This window comes from Periophthalmus magnuspinnatus, chromosome 15, assembly GCF_009829125.3.
Source record: "Periophthalmus magnuspinnatus isolate fPerMag1 chromosome 15, fPerMag1.2.pri, whole genome shotgun sequence".
Lineage (NCBI taxonomy): Eukaryota > Metazoa > Chordata > Actinopteri > Gobiiformes > Gobiidae > Periophthalmus > Periophthalmus magnuspinnatus.
The window spans coordinates 20,215,827-20,237,509 of record NC_047140.1 but is presented as its reverse complement, the minus strand read 5'-3'; the positions used below and the strand labels follow the sequence as shown (position 1 = coordinate 20,237,509).

Here is a 21,683-nt window from a genome sequence, read left to right as displayed (position 1 = left end):
CCTGCAGTCTAAGTAGGGACTTTTAGACTTCCCTTATCCCAGACACTTTCTCCAGCTCCTTCAGTGGGGCTACTTTTCTATATTTTATTTTTGCACTGCCGCCTCAAACATGGCGGGTTTCCATGGTGATATTGGGTTGTTTTTGACATTCTAACCCAAGCTCTATAGGTAGTTCATTCATAGTGCAATGTATTTGATAATAACACTAACCAAAGCAAATAGAAATCTTGTTAGACTAATGGCAGCCCTTTCCTCTCTTCTTCTGTGAGTGATGTTTGTCAGGCACTAATAAAGTCCCGCAGAAAAGCCACTCAGTGCTGCATAATGGCCTCTCTTCTCCTGTAATCTCAATGCACACTGCTTCATCTCTCTATGTGTCTCTTTAATTGGGTTTGTGTTCAACTTTCCTAATGTTTTCTGATGCTGCAATGGCTCTGCAGGACTTTTAACCAAGAAAGAAACCGTCTGAAAATGGCTGTATACTTAAATTGGGTTTCAAACAAGAAGCATCATCATTAGTACTTCACTTATAGCTACAAAGCTGATCATGTGTTATCGCCAACAAGGTGCTAACTACGGCGAGTAGGTAACTGCCATATGGTTGCACTGAGGCTCAAGATAAAGGAGGAGTTTATTGTACCCACTGGGATATTCGATTTTTCCAGATGTATGTGCTTTGATCTGGAGGATTAAGTACGTAAACTGCAAAACAGCAACATCTAGACTAGTTCAAATGACTTGAATTTAAAATCTTAATTATGTGAATTATTTTCTTATTGATTATTTTTTACATGTTTTGTCATTGTTCTGGAAGAAGTGAAAGGTGCAATGTGTAACTTTCCTGGAGGAGAGTGCACCACCTGTTTGTTTCCATGTTATATATTATTTATGTATGCCTGGAATATTCCACAGTATGGCATTAAACTGCACTATCTTGTGGTTATTTGATTACAACCTGAAGAACATGCATTCTTATTGTGAGCAGGGTGGCTTCTCAATAGATCCAACCATAATTGCGTCACCTGCTTGCCTTCATAGAGGTAGATTAGTTTAATGCCATATTGTGGAACATCTCCATGGCTGTAAGCAGGTAGCTGACCCAACACCAGAAAAGTTATATTCATTAATTAAATTACCATTGGATTTATATAGCACCTTTCAAGATACCTAAAGCCCTTTACAGAGCATTGTCCATTCATTTCACACTCAGCGGGGGTAAGCTACTATTGTTGCCACAGCTGCCCTAGGGCAGACTGATGGAAGTGGGCCACACTGTGGTCCTGATATTCCCAGTGATCTCCCGTCCAAGAACTAACCAGGCTCAGTCCTGCTTAGCTTCTAAAATCTGACGAGATCAGGCCATAAATAACCTAGACAGTGTTAGTAAACACTTGGCATTGCTTTTGGCAGTGGCAACATCGCACTGTATTTTTCCATTGTATGTGTTTTTGATAAGAATCAATACATTCAAAGTCAAGAGGACTGTTTTTTGCCTTGCTAATAGTTTGAGTAAACCACTGCACTGAATTAAATCTCATATGATCAGTGGATAACACACAAACTGCAGAGATGATAATGAAACCTCAGTGAGGAGAAGCAGGGGAGGAGGAGGAGCAGGGGAGGAGGAGGAGAAGGAGGCAGGGTGCTAACCACTTGGTGTCGCCCATTGACACAGAGTATTGATTTAACAGAGACCTCAAAGACCTGCAGTATGGAGTGGCTATCTGATTTAGCCCTGTTCTTTTCAAGCACTTTCTCTCTGAAAAAGGCAGGTGAGGATGGGAAAAACTGAACTTCAAATCTGCAGCCAAAAGCAATTTCTGCTCTATGGTCTGAGCCGATCCTCCAACTGCAGAGAGCTTAGAGGTTATATGAAAGAACAGAAAAATTACTTTTTCATTATTAAATGTGAGAATGTGAGAGTGTATTTTTATATGATCATACTGGGGCTGGGCAAAAAATACATTAAATCAATTAATCAAATTTGAAGTTTAAATTGATTAGTTTGGAAGAAAATCTATTTTTATTTTTATTCCCTTTCTTGGATTGTAAATTGCATTAAAAATGCAAGAAAGGCCTCACACTGCAGTCACAGGGACCAAAGTTGAGCACAGAGCCATGAAGCGCTGACTGCTCTGAAGTCACTGACATTAATGCAATAGTCTATTTTATCTCATTCATAACAGATTTCCCCGATGGCCAATGGCAGCCTACCTGCTGGTCTCCATGGAGATTTTATTTCTTTGCCTAGAAAGTTCTACAGGCAAGGCAAGTTTATTTGTATAGCACAATTTGTAAAGTGCTGTACAGAATGATACATCAACAAATCAAAACAGAAATAATCACAAATAATTAACACAGAATGAAAATTAAAATAGAATAGTGCAGAATAAAAACCTTTCAGTCATATGCACAGCTAAACAGAACTGTTTTGAGCCTGGATTTAAACTGTAAATTGTCAAAGTAGAGACCTGTCTCACATCTTCAGGAAGACTGTTCCAGGTTTTAGCTAGTGAAACTTAACCGCAGATTCCTCATATTTAGTCCTGACTCTGGGCACCAGAAAGAGGCCGGTCCCTGAAGTCCTCAGAGTGTGAGATGGTTCATATGACACTAACATATCGAAGACTTTGGTGCTGGTCCATGGAGAGACTTGTTCACAAGCAGAGCTGCTTTAAAGTCTATTCTCTGAGCCACAGGAGCCAATGCAGAGACCTGAGCACAGGACTTATGTGCTCGTACTTCCTAGTTCTTGTCAGGACTCGAGCAGCAGTGTTCGGGATGTACTGTAGAGGCCAGTAAGCAGGACGTTACAGTAGTCTAACCTACTGGAGACAAATGCATGGATAAGTCTCTCCAAGTCTGGTTTTGACAGTATACCTTTGATTTGTGCATAGTTTTTTGAGATGTTGGATCTGTTGGATGCACCTGCTGCAGTGAGACATAGATCTGAGTGTCATCTGCTTAGTTGTGGTAGGACACATTATTGCTGTGTACAGTATGGCATTAAAACTATGTATCTTCATGGAGACAAAAGACAAACTTGCTTACAGTAAGAATGTATTTTTGAGCAACAGTAGCCTTATAATAGAATAAAGAGATAGATATGTTTAATGCTGTAATGTGAGCTCTTCCAGGCATACCAGTAACATTTCCATAGAGACCAGCAGGTAGCGGACCCCCATCCATCAGCACCAATAACTTTGTAAGTTCGGGCCTTTTAACCCCCATTACATTGACACACTTAATTCAACTCATTCAACCATGTAAATAAATAAACAGTGAGAAATGAAAAGTGTTGGTCTGTACCTAAACATGCTTCTTTGATCTCCGTCCTGTCTGTCCTCTGAATTATCTTCACCACGAAAATCACGGCCAACGGAGTGAGAAAGGAAATGGCCTGGAACAAAACCAAGACACAAAAATAAGACGTTATTACAAACACATTAGACAAACTGCATTTTTACACTCATATGGAATCGCTCGGGAATGACATAAACCCCTCAATTATCTCAAGTACAATTGAACAAGCCACATGATGAGACCAAATAGGCTTTTCATTATAGATACTCTAGACTATGTGACTTTCCTTAATTATAGTTTCAGCTTTCTCTTCTCAAATTATTCAAACCCAGGATTGTATTAATTACAGTTTATCAGATTTAACGCCTCTGCAGTTCAGGTATTAAAACAAAGGGGAGGTTTCAATTTCATTACTGCTAAAGGATTTCCCATGGGACGCATTTATCATTGAGGTTTTGTACCAATTATAAACTCAATATGCACGTCAGTATCATCTTTGAAGTAGTCACGTTCAAACCAGTAATTTGTAAAATATAATTAAACTGTCAGTGTTTTCATTTGTTATGAAAATGGTGAAGGGCAGAGTTGGTTGGGGCACTTACCCACTTACTGATAGGTTGGTAGTTGGATACCTGGAATATTGTAGTGTTGTTGTGTACTCGTGCAAAGATTGAATTACCAAAACTGAATGAATTTAATTGTGTGTTTGTGTTGTGAAAGAAGGAGATAAACTACATTGATCGAAAAGGCAATTAAACACAGCTCACAAACAAGAATATAACAATAATTCAAATAACAAATATAGTATAGTATAGAGCAGGGGTGTCAAACTCAATTTCATCGGGGGCCACATCAGGAAAATGGTATAAGAAAAAATGACCTAACTGTAACTGTGTATCTCCTGATAAACAGACATTTTAATTTACTTTGTTGCGGGCCATATAAAATGACCTGGCGGGTTGCATTTGGCCCCCGGGCCTTGAGTTTGACACATGTGGTAAAGAGTATATACATGGAAAAATATATAAATAAATACATAAATAAAAATAAAGGTAATAATAATAATAATAATAATAATAATAATAATAATGTGTCAAATAAGGTCAAAATATACAGAATTATATATGTACAATTTAAATATAAGTTATATCTTAGCTATACCACCAATGAGTGAGAATAAGAAGTATGAGAATAACACCTTTCAAGATACTCCAAAAAGCATCATATTGCATTATTCATTCGTTCTCCACATACACAATGGCGTTGCTGCCTCTAGCACCACAGCTTCCCCAGGGCCGGCCCAAAGATACAAGAACAGTATGTGCTGGACAGGGCAGGGATTGAACCTTCAACCTATGTGTTTTGTGGGCGAACTCTTTACCATTTAACCACTGCAATGTGATATAATAATAACACAAAATACTGTATAAATGTTCAGTATGTGTTTTTTGTAATATCCAGTGAAATTTGAGTTGTTTTGCATTCATGAGTAAAACTACAAAAGAATATATAGCCATCAACTGACTTCATAAACCCCATCTGTTATTAAAATTACATGGGGATTTAGCGTTGTGTTCCAATAAGTATTTTTAAAAACATTACTTTTGGCTACAGCTAAATTGTTCAGAGTGAGTGAATATGACCGTGAAAAATAGCATCTTGGTCTGAGTGTAAGCCCTGTGGCAATTGTCAGTTACAATATCTCAACTTAAATAAATGTGTGATGACAGCAAGTGTGATTTATATTCTTAAATCAAAAGAGTTTGACTGGTCGGGTTTTTTAAATAAATCGTTGCATCAATTTGTTCATTTTTAATATTGTGGCCGTAAGCAGAGATTGAAATAATAATTAAACAATTGTATATGTTAATATTTTTTAGCTCTCAGGAACACATTATTACATGTCGCATGCATGAATTTTTAGTGTTCACGTGTCTTTCTTTTTAGGTTTCTGGGGAAAACGCAAACTAACTTCTAATTTGTTGGATTGTTTGTCCACTGATCCGAGTATTTGATATATTTGATTTGAGTAGAATGGTTGGTTAATGAACATACTCAAGGAGAGCTCTTACGAAACAAATGTGGTTTTATCTTGTCCTCCACAGATTCTAATGTGTCTATAGCTGCAGTTTTTTTTTTTATCTCTCAGTGCGGCTGCTGCGGTGAGACATTTAAAGGCCATTTGACTTGTCGATAACCTCTTCTCTCTATCCTGAAACTCATCTTCAGTCTGAATAACAAATTGATTCGTGTTTGGAAAAGAAGACTCCTGACTGTTTGTCTATAAGGTATGGAGGAAACATTTTGGGTAAATAGGATTTCATTAAACACACGAAATAGAAAAATCTTTAACCTCAATATCTTGCTATTCTGTTTGGAAATACGTATAGTGCCGACAAACATTTACAGCTTTGAGTTCAGACTTGCACACACGTCATATCAAAACTATGAATACACTCAGACTAAACCTGGACTAAACCAGGACTAAAACAGTCCCAAACCAAGTGTATATGTCTAAACTGGACTCAAAACACGAAATATCTTTTAGTGCATAGAGTTTTCAAGTTAACAGCTGCCTTTTAACCTTTATTTCAAAAGAGGTTGGCAATTCCAGGGCTGAAATTATCGAAATGATTCTAATGAAGGTGTATGGAGTTTAAAAACACAGTGGAGCACTTCCTGTATTGCCACATGACATCACAAGGTGGAACACAGTGTTTTCTGTGTGAAAGAAGAACTTTACCATGTGCGAATGAAACAAAACTACTTGAGGTATGTTTTTGATGAGGAAACAACATTATAATATAGATCAGAAAATAGCGTAATATGGGTCCTTTAAGTAATTTTAGGACAAAAATATACAACCTTGATTTAAATGTGTGGCAAGAGATGAAGAAGTAATTGCAAATCTTGTAGTACTGGCTAAAAAGTAGTATAGTAGTAGTAATATTTCCACCAAAATGTTTCCATCTGTAGTATTTTGATATGCAGCTGTGTGTGCAATCACAGTTATTTGCAGTATGACTTATGTACCGTATGTTTTATTTCTAGCCTTTAACCTTCTTTTTGTGATTTGGCTAATCTAACTTGACATTTATAGAAGTGTTCATTAACTAAACAAACACAGGCTTCTACATTACTTCCATTTGTACATGTGACCTCTAGGATGTGTGCATACAGGGACTAACAAGGCTTACTAAAGGTCAACTTGACTCACACTGTATCTCCAAATATATACCTCCAATTATAATATTACATAGAGTATTTTCAATGGCTGGATAATCCCATAGGTCTTCAAGGGAGTACTGTCAAAGCCATAAGGGACTGTTGGCTGAGTTATACCCCGAGGGAGGCGCGTTCTCTCCGGTTCGTTTAACAGATCCTCCGCATAGGCCAAGATGTGTAGATTCTTGAATTAATGGGTCCAAAAGTATTCAATTTTCTCCAATGTAGTTCAAAATGCAAGGTCGTACTTCAGGTTAAGGCCATGTATCAAATTTTTCGATGTATAATTTGTCTCGCCCCATAACATATATATTTTATAAGCAGCTCTTGAGGTCAAAATAAGTCTTCTGTGCACTGCTAGGATCTAATTTAAGCCTGTCACGATAACACATTTTGAAGTGTGATATATTGTTGAAGTAAATATAGACGATAAACGATTAAAAAAAGTATTGTAAATGTACACTATTGTTAAAAAATATGAACTGCAATGAATAAATGACAGAATGCAACACTTAAGTAGTTATTGTGTCTATAATGAGTCATAAAAGTTCATAATTCAAACTTCGACAGCTCGAATCTCATCATAGTACAGAAAAGTAACAAACATTTCCTCAGTAGTAAAAAGAAAAAGTACCCACGATAAATACTGACCCCTAAAAATATCGTTAAGTCGATATAGTAATTATCACGACAAGTCTAATCAAATTATAAAGCGTATTCTTATCAGAGAATCAGAAAGCGTGTGGTTAGCATGCTAGTTGTTTTTGGCATTACCGCAACGGAAAAACTCCTCTCTGGACTCTGAAAGGTGTGAAAACTGCTTATAAACTCATCATCGTGAATAATTACGATGTGATTTGGACCTTTGCAGTTTAAAATGAACCAGTTCTGTTTTTCATTTTTTAAAGGTAAAGTGATACATTTCATATGTTTCTTCTGATAAAGGTGTTGCTTTGACTAATATTGCAAAAAATATATATTATACTTTGCATCCTTGGTCTCCGATCGATTCCCACACTCCTTCCACTGACAAATCCGCTATGTTTCCCCGGTTATATGGGAAAGTATAGCCGTCACGTTGATTGGCAGCGAGACCACCTACTTTGTTGCTGTTTGGACACATATTGTCATGATTGATATGTGAGGAGGAGCGGAGATAGACAGGCTCTACCCACCACTCCGTCACTCACAATATGTCAGCCTCCACAGAACTCAAATTTACAACCACAGACAAGAAATAGTGTTACATTTACTTGATAAGCTGATTAAATACAACAGCTCAAGGCACCCGGGACGAGACGGGTCAAAACAATATTACTTTGAATGTAAGAAATCTTTTAAATAATTTGCCAAAATGTGTCAAATTTTGAGTTATAAGTTGGCTGAGCTCCACTGCATGTCATTTATAGGCACTAAAGAATGAGATGGAGAGGGGAGGTATAAAGGCTCAAACTGACTTTCAAAAATGAACTCATCCATCATCGAGTGCCTAAGGACATCCACTTAGGAGCAGGGGGTTGGTTACTGCAGCAAACTCAATGTATTCTAGGTCAAGACACTGCAAACATTACTGCAGGCTTTTCCGTAATGGGAAAACCCTATGTGCACAATGTGTGTGCACTACAAGCTAGTTAATATAAAGAAGTTGTTTGGTCTCCATTTATTATAACAGTGAAAGTGAATATACCTGAAGGTCAGTGGTTCATTCCTAGCTCTGTAGTTGTGTCTTGGGGCAATGCAGTCCACCCAATCAGGCTTTTTGCAATATCTCAGAGGTGGAAGAATTCATACAATTTTATATTATTTATTTGTTATGCATGTTAAGTACGCTTTCTCGTTTATAATGCATTAACAGTTGCTCAGATGCATTGTTCATTCACTTCCTGTAGTTGGTTTTGGTATGCGCCTGGATCCACAGCTGTCCTGGGATAGACTGGGATAGAAACGTGGAGGTCAACAGGCCCCTCGACAGAAATTTGGGGGCTCGGGGCAAGAAGCCTCACATGGGCCCCCCTCATATAAAGTAAAAATCCAATTCTGGGTCCCAAAGACTGTGGGCCCCTCCCATGGATGCCAATATCTTCGTCTTCTGTCTCCAACTATCACCGGTCATTCACTATTGCATTTGTCAGCTCTTCCAATACTATTGATTATGGCTATATACGGATCACCACAATTACACTGAAGACGTGGTTTATGTGAACTGCAACAGCCCTGTTTTACGAGCTAATGGGTGATTAAATGTGTCAAAGTGGCAGTATTGAATAGGCTGTGACGGCAGACAGTGGAGTACTCACATGACTCCACCATAATGAATGTTGTGCATAAATGAGCGAGTGCTGGTGCAGTTGGAGGGGCAGTAGGCGCACACTACCATCCATGAATGAACAATGCATTTGAGCAACTTTTAATGCATTAAAACTGAAAATGCACAAGGTCATTTTTAGATAAGCAATGTCAAATTGTGATCGAATAGAATTTTTGCTGAATTCTTCCATTTCTGAGGTTACTATCGCCAAATGCCAGCCCATCTAACACTAGCCTCGCTTCTGAATTACAGAAACGACACAACATTTACATAATTGTTTAACATTTTGGCTATGTAAATATTTCACCAGTTTATGGAGCCTCAATATCACCTCATCTATAGTAATGGTCTTTTCTCGGTCATAAACTCCGCAGCTTATTGTTCTATGAGACAGTCCAGAGACGCCCAAGAGTGTGCCTTCAGGGTATTAGCGTTGTTTTGTTATTGTGCGCATAGAGATACAACATTTTACCCCATAAATATTCAGTGTCACCCTGCACCTCCTACATGTGCCCACCAGGAGGCATCTACACTGTGGATAAGGGCATCTTTTATCTCTAAAACCAAAATCAGGATCAATGCATGAGTTGCTCAGCAGTACTCTGGCCTTCTATGAATGTTTATTATTTTTATGTAAATTAACAATATCGCACATATAACTTTCTGGTGGTGGCCCGTAATTTTAAACTTGAGGTGAGGCTTTAAACTATCCAACTTTTGCAAACACATTATATTGCCAATGTATTATATAACATATTTTCAGTATAGATGTTGAACTGATTTCCATTATGTGCAAAAGTTTTTCAAGCCAACAATATATTTATTTAGTTATTATTTATTTTCCATTGTGCTTTAGGTCGTTTTCACATGTTGCCCTCTGTGGAGCGACCCCAGAGCGCACTAGATTTAGTTGTTTACTTCACTGTTGGTCTTCTTCACATGCACTGCGCATCATTCACCCCACCATGAACCACGCGAAAGGCCATAATCTCCATGACTTCAAGCTGACAGAGCCCCATGAATACGCACCTATGTGTTCGTTTCCCTGGCGCTATACGCAATCTTTTCCTTGACCTGTCATAAATACTCCTTGGGGGCTATACGCGCTGGTACCAGAAGAGAAAACACTTTTTGCACGATGACACACCAGCCCAGGCTCACCTGCGCAGATGGGGAAGGAGGAGACGTGTCGCTCATACTGATATTCATACATATGTACAAGATTCAAGTGTTTTTTTACTCAATTCCAAGCACAATTGCATAGGTAGGCCTGATTTCACACCACACTTTCCCTGCTCCAGAGTGCAGGGGGAGCCGCGCAGAGACCACCTGTTTCAAGCGGCCTCAGAGCAGTCCAGAAGAGAGACTGTAGCGTTCACACTGGCCCTAGCGCACTTTGGAGCACATGCCCTTTTACATGTAACTAGTGGCAGTGTGAAAACGACCTCAGTTTATCATAAACTCCTAAAGACAACAATAAAAGATGATATACTGATCATTTCCCACATGGTCTCATTTTTCTTCCATAGCTGTTTATTGCATCTGTCAGCTCTTCCAACACTATTGATTATGGCTCTATGCAGATCACCACAATTACACTGACGTGGTTTATGTCGACCACAACAGCCCTGTTTACGAGCTAATGGGTCATTAAATGTGTAAAAGTGGCAGTATTGAATAGGCTGTGACCGCAGACAGTGGAGTACTCACAAACATGACTCTTTTGGGGATGTGGTCTGACTCCACCAGAGGGTTCCGGTACAACCACAGCTCTTCTGGTTGGATCACTCTCTCAAAAGGCTCCAGGAACTCAGTGAACCTGCAAAAAAACACAGCATATGCACAAGGCAAAGTTAGCATTATGAATCAGAGATAGATGACAATTCAATTTGAAGAGTATTCAAATTGACAGTATTATAGGGAATACAAGTGCAAATAACACCATGCATACAGATAAGAGAGCAAAATGAAATAAAATACCAAGATATCCGCTTGTACTGAATATATTTCAGTGTAGACTTAAACTGCGTTAAGTCTGGTGTCCAGTGCATGATTTTTTTCATCTATTTGATGTCACATTACACGACGTGACGAAGTTAAATCGTAGGACAGCACACAGTGTGATGGTGCACACGATCAGTCAGGGTTACGACTAACATTTATTGGACTGAATATCAGGCTCCAGGCTCTGTGTGGTACCGTCTCAATAATTGTACCAGTTAGCTGAGGCTAGAGCTACATGCTAGCGGCGTTTCCGCATTTATAAAAGTTCGAAAATGAAAGTGAACCGGGAGTGGCCGGCATGGTCCCTTTGAAAACAAATGTCCTCTGATTTTCAACTCAAGATTTTCCTCAGAAATCTTTCATCACAGATGGCCAAAATCTACACCCTGCAATGCATTTGATCTGATAGAACCTAGCTGTAATTTCAAGTTGTTGCTTCTTTTTTTTTTTTCTACATTAGTGAAAGGTCATATTCCCAAACTACTTATACCAGCAAGTGTTGTTGTTAATAATATCAATTCCAGCACTAAATAGCAACAATTTAGTGTCCCGCTTAATGTCACCATAGTTAGTGCTCGGTAATGACTGTGTTTTTCCATCCATGGGTTTCAAAGTGATGAAAAATTAGAACCGTTGCCATAGCAATTAAAATAATATTCTGTCTCAGAAGAGGTAAGATGACATATGTCATCTTACCTCTTCCTATTTTGAAGGACTTTTTGACAAATTTGCCCATTCCATAGATATAATATTTAGTTTTAGTTGTTTATTGTCAAAGGAATGTTCACAATTTTCAGTCACCCATAAAATCCAATCAATGACTGCATGGTATAATTTCTTGCAATTTCATTTAAATTTATAAAGCAGTGTTATACTACATAAGCTTTTATCCCCCCCAATCCCCTCAAAAAAATTCATTTTCGTCAATATAAATGGTCCCATGCAAATAACTGTCCATTATATAATACTCCACTAAGACTCATGGTCATTTGTATGCGCTCCTGCTATACCACAATGCGTATTTAGCCTAGTTTTCAATGTTTAATAAGGCCTTGGGGGACTGCTTTTAAAATATTTAATAGAACACCTTTACTTAAAATCCCCTTGACTAAACTGCCCTGTAGCTTGTCACATTGATGAGAACAAATTAGCATGCACTAGCTTCCTGTGTTTCTCCCTGGCCACCCAGTAATCTGTCAGTGCGACCTTGTTCACTTTCGGATCAACAGTGTCTTTTTTTTTTTCCCCTTGTCATCGAGTTCAAACAATTCAATAGCTCATCAGCAGACCTTAAGGGGCGAGGAGGGGGATCTCTGGGCACCACAATACTTAAAAACAGAAAAAAGGAAGTCAAAAGGGAACAATTAGGCTAGTTAAAAAAAAATCCTTGCTATAAGTTCAAAATGATTGCACATTGGGGGGTTGATTAAAGTATCAACTAGTAAATGTGGTATTGAAGGTGAATAAGGGATAAGCAATGTCCCCCACTGCAGTGAAAAAATGAATAATTAGAACATTTATGCGTAAAAATAAATAGAAAAAAAGCATAGACAGCAGAGCGATATAAGGCGGAAAAAAATAGTCATATCTCCGTCTCTGCAGGGAGTTCAAAATTAAATGAAAGTGCACACAGAGAGGCTAATATAAAAATACCAGTTGGATTCGCAGAAAGGTGAATTTAGACTCAATCCTATCACTTAGCCCAGTGTGAAGTAGCTTTAGGCCTCAGGATCTGCTCCAGACTGCAGTCATTATTCCAGTTAGAAATGTTCCCTGTATACAAACCTTATCTGCATTTAATCTATCCATTATAGACCTATACTGCGCGGTGATAATTAAGGTGCAGTTGTTCATAATGGAAATGGGTTGACTGTTTAAAAAGGGCACAGTTGAGTGTTGTCAAATGTTACGTGTATGTGATTTTAGCTCTGAATAAACCATGTTGATCTGATGTCAGTGTGTATTTAGAACAATACTGAGTTGTGCGACGTGCTTATTTGAACTTAATCTGTCAACTGGTGTGTTCATGGAGAGATCAAAGGCAGAAAATGACTTTAAAATATACAAGTGTTACAAAGAGTGGTGGAAAATAGAAAAAAGAGACCAAAAAAATGATCATGTTGTGTCAATCTGTCAAATAATAACACAGTGTTAGTCTTAGGGGTTTTCCAGACACTCAAAGTCGCTTTACAATGTCGTTTGTCATTCACTCCCTGCCTATATTTTGTGATGGTAAGCTATAGGTAGTTTTTAGATTCAAGATAATGTGATAATGTCATACTCCCAGACAGGGCAAGAGACAGTTTTTCCTATTGATTACATGGTACTTTGCCATGGAATATTCAATAGATAAATGTACAAATGCTGAAACTGATTATTTTAATTAGGGACTAGACTCAAAAACTCACTGTATTACAACTAAAATGTGCAAATCTGTGTAATCCCTCAGTCGTCCAGGTCTGATCCATAGGAAAAGATGAAATTTAAATCTGTCAACTGGACAAATCATTGTAGGTGTGAAGACGTTTTGTTGCTCATCCAGACTACTTCTTCAGTTCTGGTCGGACAATCCTTCTTTAAACAGGAATGGGGTTGTAAATCTCTCACCAATCTACAACTCTGTCCTCAGACCCAAAACAAACAAGAACAAAGAGAACATTGGGTGGCCGTTACAGGTTGAATAGGGTCGTTAAGGCTGAAACTGAAGACAATAGATGTTTGCAGTTTCAGTGTAGTTAGCCCCTCCCTTCAGATAAATATAAGGCAGTGTCCACCAGTAATCTGACCAGAACTGAAGAAGCGGCTTGGATGAGCAGTGAAACATGTTCACTCCTACAACAATTTGTCCAGTCGTCTTTTGCTAAAAATCTGCATTATAACAATATTCATTTTATTGGCCCGTAGAATGTTATGTTGTCATCTGAAACCCAGCCAAAGCCACGGCCCTGGGGTAGACTGGCAAAAGCATATCAGCCAGTCTTTGTCCACCACCAATCACTCTCTCACATTGAACTCATCTATGACAGTTAAAGTTCCTTGCTGAAGGACACAACTACAGTATGAAACAGGCAAAGGTAGGAATGAGCTTTTGAAGTTCTAGGGGAATGTTATAACACTGGGTACATTTAGATATAATCAGATAACCCAGTAATTAAATCTGATCATCAAAAACACCTGGGACATGTTAGCTTTAGTGATGGGAGTTTCGGCTACTTTGTGAGATCTGAATATTTCAGATCGGTTCATGTCAAAGAGCCGTTCAAAAGACAGACTGTCTCTTTTTATATTTAATTACATGACAGAAGCCAATGTGAGAACTCATTTAACTGTAAGCTAATCCCAGAAAGAAAGGACCAAGGCTCAGATCTGTGGGAGTGTGTTACCCTTTGAAATTAGGACATTCTAAATAAAATGTTGCACTGTTATAATAATAATAATAATAATTTAAAAGTAACTGTTTAAGTTGCCAAATTAGTTTTAAGCTCTCATTTGAGTCGCCTGCTCTGTTTCTGTGCTGATTCTTGCATAAAAATTCGAGAGAAAAAGATTTGGTTCTTTGAAAAAATAAGACCGTTCAAAAGAGCCGTCCCGTTCACAAACGTCACATCACTAGTCAGTTTATCAGTGGATTTTTAGAGTAGCTGTTCTATTTGGAAGACAAAATACAAATAACTTTTTCAGTCTTCATTATTTTGTGCCACACTAGTTTGCCTTTATTTGCATAATTGTCCATGTGAAAATAATCAGAAATAAAACAGACTGTCCACATCAGGTGCCAACTGTTTACATTTCATTAATCTGATAACTTCCCAAATCGGGTTAGGCAGATTGTTGGTGTGCATGTAAACACAGCCACTGAGCCACTGCTGATCTGACTGACAACAGAAAAGTCTAACAAAATCTCAAATTCAATTCGCAATATTGTTTTAGAATAAGTAAAGTTTTGTTCTAAAAGTGAAGCTTTAGACCTTAAAGGGCCCATATTAGGCTATTTTCTGATCTATGTTATAATGTTGTTTGCTCATCACAGATATACACCTTCAGTAGAACCATTTGGATAATTTCACCTCTGGAATTGTCAATCTCTACTGAACAAAAGGTAAAAAGAAAAAAAAAAAGTATAGACAGACTAATAATAAAGGGTGAATGAAGCAAACACCACGTACGTTTTTGAGGCGGGAACAACATTCTGACATGGCTTAAAGCTCACAAGAGTCAATTTTGCGTAATATAGGACCTTTAAGAATTCCACCTTGAGTGACGAGCATTTAGTCAGTCAGTCCTGGGCGCAGACGTCCATGGTATCGATCACTTAATGGAAGATGTCAAGCTGAATAAGTGCAGCTCTGTGGGAAAATGAGGCGTGAAACTCATTAAGAACATTTAGCAGTAGCCTCGATTTTGTTTTAAGTAGAATAACATGAGGCATATAGACAAATGTGTACAACTAACTCCAGCTCATGCTCCATATACTTAATAATTCTAGTCTATTTACAGTACATGGGTGTGCTGCAAAAGTATTGTTTAAAAAGGCTATTATTACAGAGTATTTTTCTGTGTTTAAGGCAGTGTAATTTGGAACAATAATTTATGCTAGACCCTGAAGCTAGAATTGTGTTTTACCTTTAAAGAACAAGAAAAATGAATTACCAGAACTAATACATGCAAAATAATACTGGTATGGGAAGAGTGGTTTTCAAATACTAAATCAAGGATCATTTCAATGCTGACTCTCCATTTTTGCCAAAGTACAACACAAGTACATGGGAGCAGGTATTTTACTGTTCTCTTTTCAGTAGGAGGTTGTTAGTTATTGTTATACCTTTTGATTTGAGCTTTTTACCGTAGTAGTAGTAGTAGTAGCAGTAGTAGTAGAATACAGTAATTTACTAGCAGCAATTCCAGCTTATTTACTTTGGCAAATCCTACTGTATAGGCGACATATGTAAAGTAGACTTTTATCAGCCCATCATTCACTTCCTCTGTGTTGTATTTTAATTATTTATTCATGTTAGTCCTGGTCTCTCCAACATTTGAGGCTTGAGCGCACAAAAACAAACAAACAAAAAAAAAAAAACAGTTTTCACCTATCCCCTATCTCTGCTCACTGGTTTGTACTTTGTTGGTTATTAAAAAAAAAAAAAAAATCAAACTCCAAATAATATGTGTAAGGTTCAAAAATGGCATATAGTAATTTTTCAGCAACATAAAGATGCAAATGAAGATACCAGGCTTGCTACAGTAAAATGTTAATATGAAGAGGCGGGGTCTGGTCTCTCAGGTCGTGTGAATGTTAAACAGGAAGTCAATGAACCGTTTCTATTATTAAGCCGTTTTTGATCAATATTTCAGTGAACAAAATGTAATGGCCTGCATATGTTAAAAAGCATAATATGTCTTCTTCAGTGTCCTGGTACCTGATTTAAAACAATGACATGTTTTAGTTTGAGCTTTCAGCCTCGCTCACTTAGTCTTTTCTGCAGTGACATATTGCGCGACACAGAAACGATTGTCTGGAATAGTGTCATGCAGTTGTTTCCTTTTAGAGCTCTAGTCCTTGCAAAATAAATGAGCTTTTTGTCACTCGAAAACGTGTGTGGGATAGTGTCAGTCAGTTGGTTTCCCATGTTCCTGATTGGACAAAAAAGGTGACCCTGTCAGTAGTGTCCTTTATTAGCTATTACCTGAGAAGTGATGGCACTTTCAGCTCCTTTGTAGGATCCGAATGACTTTTTTACTGTGTATTTCTATGACAGACACCAATGTGAGAACTCATTTTAACAACAAATTAATCACAGAGAGAAACGACCAAGCCCTAAATGTGTTTAAAATGGTTCAAACTGAAAGTGGGAGTGAGTTTACCCTTTGGAATTGCATAATCTAAATAAATCATTGCACTACAATAATAATAAAACTGTTATTATGCCAAATGTATTTTGTTTTGCTTTTCTTTTTTTTTTGCACAAAGCTCTCACTCGTGTTGCCTGCTCTGCTTCTGTGCTGATTCTTGTGTCAGCTCAGTGTTAATCAAGATAAATATGCATACAAATTAGAAAGAAATAGTTCAGCTCCTTTAAAAATTTGATCTGGAGCCAACCTTTCACGTTAAGGAACCGTTTAAAAGAGCCGACTCGTTCACAATTGTCACAAACTAATGTTATCTACGAACTAATCATGGAAAGAAATGACGAAGGCTCAGATCTGTTTAAAATGGTTCAAACTGTGGGAGTGGGAGTGTTTTTACCCTTTGAAATTGATGAAAATCTAAACTAAAATGTTGCACTACAATTAAACTGAAAACTGTTATTATGATGCCAAATATGTTTTTCCTGCAGAAACCTATAACCCGTGTTGCCTGCTCTGCTCCTGTGCTGAATCTTGTGCTGGTTCAGTGTAAAAATGCACAAAAATTGGAAAGAAAAATATTTGGTTGTTTTAAAATAATGAAATTCAGTTCACGTTAAGGTTAAGTTACATGAACGTCACATCACTACATCATGCACTATGTTAACCAAAACAAAAAAAAAATGGTTTTGCATAACATTTCTCAGGTATAAAGAGCATTTATCTTGACAAGAATAAAATTAAATCAGTTACCGGCCCTTTAAGAAAACCCAAACAGAAATAATAAATAAAAATAAAATAGCAAAGAGTGCGACTATACATTGAATAGGCTTTAACATACTGTTTCGATGCTGAGCAATGATATATATGTGTCAATAGAGATGTTTACAGGAGAGTACTGGATCAATCCTAACACAGTCCTGTAGTGTATGTGGTGTCTGAATCAGTGTTGAATAATGCTCTCTCAAACAGCCGCTGCCTGAGGGCTCACATCCATCAGACTCCGGCTCCTCTCTGCCCCTCGCCCGCGGCAACCATCACATCTCAATCTAAAAGCTTCAAGGAGAAGTCTTCTGCATATCTCTGCTGTTTTTTTTCCATAACAGAGTAGCAAAGCCCTATAGCATCAAGCGCCGTCAGAAAATGCTAAACGCACACCCACATTAAACTTGGCAAAACTGTTGGGTAATTTTCCACTGAAAAGTTCGATAATGGGAGAGGTTTGGATCTGTTCAAAAGATGGTCGCATGTTTATAGGTATTTATTTACCTCTTAAGAAACTAAGAACTAAGAAGCAACAATGCATTGAAAGGAGAGATTATCAAAATATCGAAATCTGAAACTGATTTTGAAATGGAGTGTTCCTAGGGATGACACTTGACATCAACTATAAATGTAACTTATTAATAATAATAATGATGATAAGAGGACGAAGAAGAAGAATACATAAGACTTGTATAGCACTTTTCATGACACTCAAAGATGTTTCACACAGTTCAAGACTAACCATGAAAACATATATTGATTTGCAAGCCTCTTTCTATAAATGCAGTGTTTTGTTAAAGTCACAGAGGGAACTACATACACCATGATCCTCTGCAGCATCTCAGTGAAGAAAACATTAAGATAACTGTTATTAACCACTGTTATCCATGCATTTGTCTCCAGTAGGTTAGACTCCTGTAACAACCTGCTCACTGGCCTCTCCAAATGAGCGATAAGACAGCAGCAGTACATCCAGAACACTGCTGCTCGAGTCCTGACAAGAACCACAGAGTAGGAGTACTCTGCACTGGCTCCTGTGGCTCAGAGAATAGACTTTAAAGCAGCTCTGCTTGTGAACAAGTCTCTCCATGGCCTAGCACCATGGCCACATGGTCTCCAACATGTTAGTAACATATGAACCATCTCACACTCTGAGGACTTCAGGGACTGGCCTCCTGCTGGTGCCCAGAGTCAGGACTAAACATGGAGGATCAGCATTTCAGTTTTATACAGCTAAAACCTGGAACAATCTTCCTAAAGATGTGAGACAGGCCTCTACTTTGATCATGTTTAAATCCAGGCTCAGAACAGTTCTGTTCTGTGACTGAAAGGTTTTTATTCTGCACTTTTCTCCTTTAATGTTAATTTTATGATGATTATTTGTGATTATTTATGCTTTGTTTTGTTGTATTGTGATTTTAAAGTTTTTCTTATTCTGTAAAGCACTTTGAATTATTTTGTGTACGAACTGTGCTATACAAATAAACTTGCCTTGCCTTGTTATATCTTAATCCTTGTAAGATGGAATATGACAGCATGCGCACCAAAGGCTTGTCAGTGCATTTTTAAGGACAAGGGTTCAGTGCAAGTACAATATTTAAGTAAAGCAGATACCGAAAAATTGCACTTTCACAGCAGATATTTTTTACTTTTACTTTTCTACATTTAGCATCCCAACTTTATGCAAACCAAACATACAAATACACAAAAAAAGCTAGAAAATTAAAGAAATCGACTGAATCACTTAAAAACAGCTGCATTTGATACTTTAAAATTTCAAAAAAAATCTCTACAAAATACTTTTACTGATTACTCTTAGTACATTTTAAATTAGACACCTCAACTCTTTTACTTAAGTACTTTCCTCGTCTGGTCTTCCTCCCCCTCGCCTGGCCGATTTCTTATGTTGTCTGATTTTTCCTGTTGTGTCTGATTTTTCCTGTTGTGTCTGATTTTCCTGTTGTGTCTGATTCTTCCTGTTGTTTTGTTTTTTGTGTCTTGGCGGCACGGTGACTGAGTGCCATCACTCATGTCTCACAGCAAGAAGGTTGGTTCGATCCCCGGGTCACCAGGCCTTTCTGTGTGGAGTTTTTCATGTTTCTCCCCGTGTCTGGATGGGTTTCCTCCGGGTACTCCGGTTTCCCCCATCAACCAAAACATGAACGCCCTTCGAGACAACTGTTGTTGTGATTTTGGGCGTTACAAAAATAAATGAATTGAATTGAAGTAGATTTTTCAATGTGATACTTTTACTTTTACTTGAGTACTCTTTTGCCCCTGTATCTGTACGTTTATACTGTTACATCGCTAATGCTTCCATGCTGTTTGTGTTCTGTAGGGGGCGCTTCACTCCGGAAAATGAGAGTATTATAGTAAATTAGGATGTATAAAGCGTGACAAACTCAACCAATAGTCTTACATCACATTTAAGATTAATCTAGCTATACAAAATTTGACCTTAATCATTAAAAACCTTTATATGAGTTTAACGCTCGCCACAGTTTGAGAACCCCTGCTCAATATTACTCAGATTTGTTCTTTCTCTCCCTCCACAGGCCATAGTCAAAATCAATTATTTCTCTATGAGGCCATAAAACAGCAGCATATTACACACAGTGGAAGTCTATTTGTTTAGTCCAGCGATAACTAGACTCTGGGTTCATTTTACACCTTGCTGAGTGAGCACGTGCCAGATTCACTTCAGCTGTGTGCTATAAATTGCACTGAGCTAATGATGTACAATATGCTGTGTGAATGACTCCAGATGTGTTTATATGGGGCACACACAACACGTTATCAGACCCACAGCGATATGGCAAAGGACCCATAAGCCATATAATAAGAGAATTTGACTGGAATTGCAAACATCAAATTTCATTCTCATGTATCAGTCATAGAATAAGGAATCAGAAAACAATATTCACAGTTTCATACCAATATATCAGTATTTCAAGGCGCGGTATGTAACTTTTCTCGTAGAGGCTTATCTCCGTGAAGATGTTATTGTTTTGACTCGGATGTTGTACAGTATGGCATTAATCTAATCTGTCTCCATGGAAACAAGCAGGTGATAGCAGGTCAAATCTGTGAATGCGTTATAAAAGCAGTTGCCTCTCAGGGCTTAAGCAACTGAAGGTTAGAAAACAGTGAAACCGACATTGGGCAATAACAGACAAGCAAGTAAAAAATGCAGATTACATGCCCTGTCCTTAGACCCTCCTTCTCGGCAAGGAAAAAAAAGTAGTACTTTAGTAATAAAATTGAATAAATGCATGAGTGATACTTAACGCCAAAGCTCAATAAATCTATACATCCATGGGCAACAAGCAAGTAGCAGACCCTCCACCAGAAACGTGACTGTTAGTGCACCTTTACGCTACTATATTGCCTACTAATTAATGCTAACTAACAAACCTGCACTTTTGAACTCACCCTTATTTTTGCAAACTGCCTTAAGAAACACGTACAAGGATTTGCTAACAATTAGGATTGGAACAAATCCTGTAAGTGGCAATTATGTCAGAAGAAGCCAATTATATTCTTAAAGTGCTTAGGTCAGACGTTCTTCACATAAAAGCAACATTAAAAATAACAAATCAGGGACCGAGTGATTTTTAGAACAGAGAATTATCACCAAATTTGCAAAAAAAAGAATCATGCAAAGATTCTGTATCCAGTAGAGTCTAGAAAAGCATCGAATAATGTGGTATCGCTGTAGGTTGGCGGTACAAATCCTGGTCTCTATATAAAACATCATTGGTAGAGCAGTCAGATCCCAACAGAAGACTTCTTGCGTTGTGTCTCAGTGTCTGCGTACACTGGTGTATGGATGTGTGGGTGAATGGGTGAGTGCAAAGTGTTTTGAGTGCCTTGAAGGTGGAAAAGCGTCAAATCAAAATGTGACTATTAATCAATATTTCTATAAAAAGCATAGAGGGGTATACCATCGATGCAATAATAAGGAAGACGTTAGCCTGGAGAGATTCATTCCTTCTTAGTATGAGGAAGGCCATCTGTCCTATAACACCAAGTCAAGATACTCATTAAAGATTTCGAGTTTTGTGTTTGTAAACCTGTCCTTTTTTGCTCTATCACATATTTGTACAGGCACAATCCACTGTATCTCTTGTACTACACTCCAAGGTCATTACACAGCGCCGCGGTCCACCTGTCACTCAGAGCGAGCTTATCTCCAACGCCGCCGCCTCTAACGTCTTAATGTGTTTGCGATGTA

At 38.0% G+C, this 21,683-nt stretch overlaps 1 protein-coding gene across 1 annotated transcript in view; it reads right to left on the bottom strand.

Annotated features, from left to right (window-relative positions):
- Positions 1–21,683, bottom strand: part of plpp4 (phospholipid phosphatase 4) — a 124,736-nt gene that overhangs the window by 38,546 nt on the left and 64,507 nt on the right. Inside the window, exons 2-3 of the mRNA XM_033979826.2 lie at positions 10,547–10,655; positions 3,310–3,400 (exon numbers count right to left, since the gene is read on the bottom strand). Coding sequence (XP_033835717.1) covers positions 3,310–3,400; positions 10,547–10,655 — 200 coding nt within the window. The remainder of the gene's footprint in view (positions 1–3,309; positions 3,401–10,546; positions 10,656–21,683) is intronic.